General features: G+C 44.0%; 1 protein-coding gene across 4 annotated transcripts in view; it reads right to left on the bottom strand.

Annotated features, from left to right (window-relative positions):
- Window positions 1–233: 233 nt before the first annotated feature.
- Window positions 234–7,718, bottom strand: part of TRMT9B (tRNA methyltransferase 9B (putative)) — a 43,323-nt gene continuing 35,838 nt past the window's right edge. For all 4 annotated transcript variants that reach the window (XM_069976546.1, XM_069976543.1, XM_069976545.1 and 1 more), the window contains exon 4: window positions 234–1,301. In XM_069976546.1, coding sequence (XP_069832647.1) covers window positions 277–1,301 — 1,025 coding nt within the window. In that variant the 3' untranslated portion in view covers window positions 234–276. The remainder of the gene's footprint in view (window positions 1,302–7,718) is intronic.

Below are 7,718 nucleotides of genomic sequence, written 5' to 3'. Positions count from 1 at the left end.
AAACAGTATTGCTTCATTATCCGTTTCTTGTTAAAAAAAAAAAAAAAATGAACAAAAGAATAGTTATAATAGGAAACAAGGATAGTAAAAATACACCATTATCCACTAATGGCTAATGTGTATAAAACATTATTTCAAGTATTGTTATTTGCAATAATTGTAATAAATTAAATAAATAGCAAAATTATTATTTTTGTTGAGGTACAAAAAGAAAACACATTAAAACATCCTACTACGACGAAGTAACCATGACTTCATGTAAAAAAAATGAAATACTTATGGGATAAGATTATTTTTTTCCGCGATTACACACCAGTTTCCATGGTCAAAAGAAGAACTTATAATGGTAAGTTCTGGAACATCACTTTCTAAGAGACTACGCAATTCTCCCTCGCGGAAAACATGATAATATCGCATGTATGATTTTGAGTCAAAAGCATCTGCCTCTTGGTCGCTGGCGGCCACAGTCTCATCCAGGACTGAGTCACTGGACTCAGTGGTTGAAGTTCTTTTTAAGACTTTGCTTTGGGTACCTGTATTACCTTCACTGCTACAAATACAGCTACAGTATTTGGCATCTGGCTGAAAATTTTGCTTTATGTCATTTTGAACCAAACCAACAACGTGTTTTCCATTTTTATTTTTCGAGGGATCTAAAGCTAGAAACCATTGATGTTTTTTGTGCGTATCATTTTTAATAAAAACCTCATCATCATCATCAAAACTATGCTCCTGTAGTAGAAGCCTCTGGTGTCCCAGGTCCAGGCTACAGTGCCGAGAAGGCTGCACCGACACCGCACTGTTCACCCACCCACTGACAGGGCTGAGAGACTTCATCTTATCTATCTGCCTCCTCAAAGTAGACTCATCGAGGGACCTGGAGAAGAACCATGAGCGGATTGATCTTCCAAGAGCACTGTAGAGTCTACTGTCATCATTAGGGAACTTCATGCAGCATGATTCATTTGCTTTATAGTTGCCAGTGTTGTGTAACTGCTTAGAATCGAAAGACTTCTTCAGGTTATGTAAGACAATGCTCTCTGACTCTTGGTCTAACTTTTGGCCGATGTCATGTGACTTAGTATCAGGATTAGCTTTATTTTCACACTGGTTTGTTTCTGGGGTCCGTCGAGGCAGCAATGCTTTGTTCCATGGCACAAATACATCTTGTTTTTCAAACCGACGGCTTTTTTGTTCCATTGCCCACACATACAACATTATCTGACCACCAGGGTGCAAAATTCTTGCCATTTCTTTTATTGCACGGATTCTTCTTTGCTTAGTGGAAAAATGATGAATCACTGGGGACAAAAAAAAAAAAAAGAAGCTATTTAAACACATGCCCAACTATAAAATTAGAATAGAAAGCTTATATTTAACTGACAATGACAATGAATGTTATTATTATTTTATGCACAATTTATACAACTAGATTAAATAGGCATTGAATTACAAATTTACAGCATTATAATACAAATAAGAAATGTAGCAAAGAATGCCCTTGAAGGAATTGTGCCATCAAAGACAACACCTTCAGCACACTGCCAATTGTCTTGGGTCTGGTCACTGAAACCGTGGCAATGTTAACTGGCTAATACATGCACTTTCCATCGCAGCTCTCTGCTTTGGCCAAAAAGGGGGGGCCCTGTTAAGGTGTTCACATGCCCTAATATAGTTTATGGCCAGGGATTGTCCTAAGGGGACAACCTCTTGAAATAAAATATGGAAATATAGGTAAAGAGTCACAGAGGTGGTGCTGAGCCATAGCAGCATGTCTCTAAGGATATGCCATAGGTGTCCCACATAGGTATACCCCACAACAATCACAATGTTAGGACATATCCTTGAGGTAAGAAAACCACTTAAAAGTATCCAAGTTATTAGAAAAAAACTTTTGACATGTCAGACAGTGATGTCAAATGTTTCGATAATTTTGGGTGTGAGTGTTCAGACTAGAGATTAGTGAACCTGATGGATTTCTGGTTCGTACGAACCAGAAATCTCGGCATCTGACTCCCGCTGTCTGCCGCGGGTGGATAAAGCGTAAGGAAAGCCTAGAAAACTGGGATACTGCACTTGATAGGACTTCATATATGGAGCCAGTCCAGTTGTTGGTTGGGGTCTAAACACCCAGACCCTTGCAATCAAAATTTTCTATCAGGGAAAGATGACATGGAAGAAGATGGTCAAGCATGACGGATTTCAAAGCATGATGGATTTCACCAGCTGCACTTGATAGGACTTCATCCATAGAGCAAGTCCAGTGGTTGGTTGGGGTCTAAACACCCAGACCCACGCAATCAAAATTTTCTATCATGGAAAGATGTCATGGAAGAAGATGGTCAAGCATGATGGATTTCAGCTGCCCCATTTTCATTTATTTCTAAAGCAATAACCCAGCACACCACCTTGGACACCTTGGACTACACCTACACCTTTAAAGGGCATGTGTTGGGACCCAGTAAGGGCATATAACACTGAGCCCTGTGACAAATGCCGCAGTAGTACCGGAACACCTGCCTTTGCAAGTTCCCCCTAGTAACCCCTGGGTTACCACATGTAATATGGAAAGTTGCTACCAAATACGAACAAGCAGAGACCTCAAAAAATTGAAGAATACAGAAGGTATATTTTAAAAAGTCCATCTTTTCTTTACACAATGTTTTATTTGCTGACCTCGTCATACCCTTTTAAGTGTGTGCAGAATAAATAGTATTGATGACTTATACGAAGATGAATGCATTAACTGGGAACGATGATGAAGATGTCTGTGTGTTCTAGTCATTGATATTTATAGAAGTATAAATGGAGCATACACAGGTCTAATAATAAGCAGGTACATATGAGTCACGGCTGCTTGTCAGTTTGCCTCTATGACATAGTACTTTTTACTACATAATTACCAAGGAAATAAGAAAAGTTATACACAAGGTAAGATTTCAGACATTACAACCATAAAAACGCTTCTGTACTTGGAAAAGGGCAATGGCATATCATGCACTATTACTAAGTAACTGAGTAAGTGGGATTACTAATAAGTATGGTTTTATAGTGTAGATAGACTGTGTCATCATACAACATGACATCAACACATGCATCCTGTACGAGGAGGGAAGGTTACGGCTGGTACAAGAAGGCTTGTCCTGGCCAAAGGCACAATTAAACTGCAGATAGTTTTCCATGCAACATTTATTGTTGGTCTATCTTCAGGGAAGATCATCAATCTCAGATTGGTGAAGGTCTAAAACCCTGAACACCCAACGATCAGCTGTGTGCAGGGCTGTGCTGCTGGTCTACACAGTGAAACATAGCAGAAAGCAGACAACTTTGCCCACTATGTAGTAGCCAATATCAGTCACTGCAGCTCAGCTCCCATGCACTTAAAGGAGTACTTCTTGATTTTTTTAAACAACTGATGTGAGAAAGTTATACAACTTTGTAAAATATTTCTATTTAAAAAAAAAAAAGTATACTGTCACCTTCTGCTTTGCTCGCCACTCCTACCCCATAGTCGTGTCAGCCTCCAAGGGAACTAAGACGGCAGGCGTCGATATTCTTTTCTCTCGCTCTCTCGCTCTCGCAAATCTCCTCTTCCTTCTCTGACCCGGGCAAGCCCCTCCTCTTTTGCCATGTATTTGCCCCTAATAGAGCACGGATTCCCTTCCTCCGTAGGGTTCTCAATACGCTTGCGAAATATTCCCCAGCCCCCAGAGTTGTGGAGGGGATTTTAATCTACTCTTTTCTGACTTGATGGATAGGCACTCGGTCACTGGCCGAATAGCAAGTTTCGCAATACTTTCTAGCAAGTTTCGCAAGCTCATTCATAGACATAAATTATATGATCTTTGGAGACTTGATCACCCTACAGAGGGGGAGTACACATTTTATTCCCATCCGCACTGTTTGCACTGTAGGATCGACTATTTTTTCATCAATATCCCTACTGTTAGACTTCTACAGAAGGCTACCATCGACCCCATTTCTTGGTCGGATCACGGGCCTGTGTTAATTTACTTGAAAAGTCTGTTGACTCCAGTACGCCATTGCCAATGGCGTCTGAACGAGAGCCTGCTAAAGTTTCCGCTCACCCGTGATTTGATCAAAGCCAGTATACTCTTTTTTGAGAATGGGGGGTCAGTCGGGTCTGAAGCTATCCTGTGGGAGGCCCATAAGGCAGTAATTAGAGGGCAGTGTATTGCACTGAGTTCCCGCTAAAAGAAGGACTCTCAGATGGCCCTTAGTAACGCTAAACGAGATATTGCAGCCCTGGAGAGATCCTTCACTCATCATTCGTCACTTCGGACACTGTGGAGACTGGTGGCAGCTAGAGCGCGACTAAAAGAACTATCATTGATGAAGGTGGAGAAACTTCTTCTTTACTCCAAACAACGCTTCTATGAGAAGGGCAACAAGGCTCACACGTTGTTGGCTAATATGCTCAATGAGCATACAGCTTCCCAGTCTCCTCAGGTCCTCAGGGACTCCACCGGTACGCTGAGGTACCACCCCACAGATATCGCATCCCTTTTTCCTCAATACTATACTAAGTTGTATTCCTTGCCTTCAACCCTTCCGTCCGACCCTGGGGCTTGTGCTGACGGAATAAATTAATTCCTCTCCGAATGCCAGCTACCATCCCTGCCACCCAATGCCATAGATGACTTGAATGCGCCTGTTACTAGTGAAGAATTGTCTGAGGTGCTCAAGTCTCTCCCGTCAGGGCGGGCCCAGGGGCCAGATGGATTTACTTATCTTTACTATAAAACGTACTCAGAGGAGTTGTCCCCTAGGCTACTGGCATTGTTTAACTCCCCTCTCCAGGGCAAGCCTATCCCTTCCTCTCTGTTTCACTCATACATAACCCTCATCCCCAAACCAGACAGGATTTTCTTATGGTTAAAACTGACGTGTGAAGAGGGCCTTAGACTGGAAAGAATACATCACTTTCTGCAGGGCATACAGCAGCTGGTAGGTACTGGAATACTTTTTTTTTTTTTTTTTTTTTTTTAATAAATGTAATTTTTATAAAATTTTTAATTCAAAGGTTTTTAACAAAAACACAGAAGGAAACCCGACTTATCGGGAGATCATAAAAGAAACAAAATGAGAAGTGTACATATATATGCGATTGGTACAATAATAGTTACACATAGCACATTCCCAAGGCAGTCAGATTAGAAGCACAGAATCAGAGCGACAGGTATGGAATGTACACCTCTAATAAAACATCCATAGACTCCCCAACCCAACGGGGAGGGAGAACGAGATTCAGTATCCTCCAACATTGTACATGACCTACACAGCGGCCCACTTTGACACGGGATACCGACAAGACAAACCAACATAGAAGACAGGGGAAGGACGAGAGGGAGGGGTGGAGAGGAAGGTAGAGCTTTAGGGCTGCCCACCAGTTGAAATATGCGGAGCATAGTAAGAGTCCCATGGAGACCACACTGACTCAAACATTTCCATTCTATTATTGAGAGAGGCTGTTAATCGCTCCAAAGATCGCAGTTCTAGTCATGATCCTAGTCATGAGGCAGTTCAGGGTAGGGGGGGGGGGGGGGGAGAACTGCTTCCAACTCCTAGCTATGAAGGATTTAGTGGCCGTTAGGAAAACCAACAATAATTTAGCTTGTTTTTTCCCCAAGTGCTTAGGGAAGAGTCTGAGCAGGCATACTGCCGGGTCCTTAGAGACATCCATCTGGAGAACTGTGGTAGACCGCAAACATCCCTCAAAAACTGTTGAACGAGGGAACAACCCCAAAATATATGAAAGAGGGACCCTATAGCACTCATACACCTCAAGCACGAGGGGGAGATGGCACTATTCAGTTTATTAACTCCGGCGTATGGTACCAAAGCATCAATAAGTTATAATGCGATTCCTTGTATGTAGTACATATGGAAGACTTTGCCGCCCTTTCCCAAATAACAGTCCAGCATTCTGTCAGAAGTTGTCTACCCAAGAACTCCTCCCACTTCGACATGTATGCATGTCTCACTAGGGATCTTCCCACGGGTGAATTAACGATACGGTAAATGTCTGAAATTAAGCCAGAGGTAGAAGTGTTACACCTCACTAGCTGTTCAAATGCAGAGGGCTTAGAGACCGTGAGAGAACCCAGGCGAGACATCATGAGATGGGGTATTAGTAGGTATGTGAGCCTTTCAGAGGACGGCAGGTCCGATCTGTCCATGAGCTTGGCAAAGGGAAGCAAGGTCCGGGTAAGTGGGTCAACACTATCTGCAAATTGGATAAGTTTTTTTGTACCCCATAGTCGGACAGTTTGAGATTGGAGGCCTGTGGGAAGTCTGGAAAGAGGAGGAAAGAGTTAAGAGGGGAAGCTTTAGACATAACACCTGAACTTAGCCGAACAGGACGACCATATGTGTAAGGTAAAGCGTATTGGCCCAAGCAATCAAAGATGGGAAAAGGAGGGAGATGATAGGTGCCAGAGGAACGAGTTAGGATGGAATGGGGCCAGCCACACCTTCTTTATTTCGGCCCATTTCTTGTAGGCCAGGTACTTAGACCAGGCCAGTATTTGCCTCAGATGAGTCGCCCAGTAATAATGGAGTATATTAGGCACAGCTAACCCCCCCTGGGTTTTACTGCTCATCATCACCCATTTAGGTATGCAATGCCTTTTCGAGGCCCAAATGAGTAGACGGTACAGTAGGCGGGTGTCATTAATCCCCAGGTACTTAAGGGAAGACTGGGTCCACTTAAATTTGAAAACTGTGCGTAGATGGGCTACTAATGTACTAGGCAAGTTCAGGGGCATAGCCTCCGATTTCGTGGTGTTTACTTTGTAACCTGACAACACCCCAAATTTAGTGAGCAGGTCATGGAGGACAGGGATGGTCGTATCAGGGTCAGACAGGGTAAGAAGAACATTGTCATCGAAAAGCATAATTTTAGAGTATTTCCCCCTAATGAAGACTCCATGTATATCAGGACAACTGCGAAAGGCTGCCGCCAGGAGTTTAATACATAAAACAAACAATAGAGGGGAAAGCGGACATCCCTGGCGGGTGCCATTCAGAGTTGACAAAGTTTCCGACAGCATATGAGGAAATTTAATGTCTGCAGTAAGTTTAGAATACAGTGCCTCAATGGCAGTCAGGAAGGGACCCCGAAGGCCAAAACGCTTAAAGAGGACCTGTCACCTCCGATGCCGGGGTGACGGGCTCCCGACCCCTTGCTAGAGCCCCTCATACTTACTTGATTGCGCCGGGTCCTTCTTCTTCGGCCGGTCCTGGGACGGAGACATCCCCGCAGAAAGCCCGGCGCGCGCACTGATGAGATCAGTCCGACGCTCATAGAGAATGAATGGAGCGTCGGACTCACCATTCATTCTCTATGAGCGTCGGACTCATCTCAGCGGCGCGTGCGCCGGGCTTCCCGCGGGGATATCTCTGTCCCAGGACCGAAGCGGGACCCGGTGCGATCAAGTAAGTATGAGGAGCTCTAGCGGGGTGTAGGGAGCCTCTCACCCCGGCACCAGGGGTGACAGGTCCTCTTTAAGAGTCTCAAACATGAATGGCCAGCCCAGGCGATCAAAGGCCTTTTCGGCATCTAGACTAAGAAACAGGGCCCTCTCCGACTGCTGATTGACCGCATCTATAATATCAAGAGCTCTTCTTGTATTGTCCCCACCCTGTCTGCCGGGCACGAATCCCACCTGATCTGTGTTACTGAGGGAGGGCAACCA

The sequence above is a fragment of the Dendropsophus ebraccatus genome, chromosome 7, assembly GCF_027789765.1.
Source record: "Dendropsophus ebraccatus isolate aDenEbr1 chromosome 7, aDenEbr1.pat, whole genome shotgun sequence".
In the NCBI taxonomy this organism is placed as follows: Eukaryota; Metazoa; Chordata; class Amphibia; order Anura; family Hylidae; genus Dendropsophus; species Dendropsophus ebraccatus.
The sequence above is the reverse complement of the archived record's forward strand: the minus strand, read 5'-3'. Positions and strand labels throughout refer to the sequence as shown.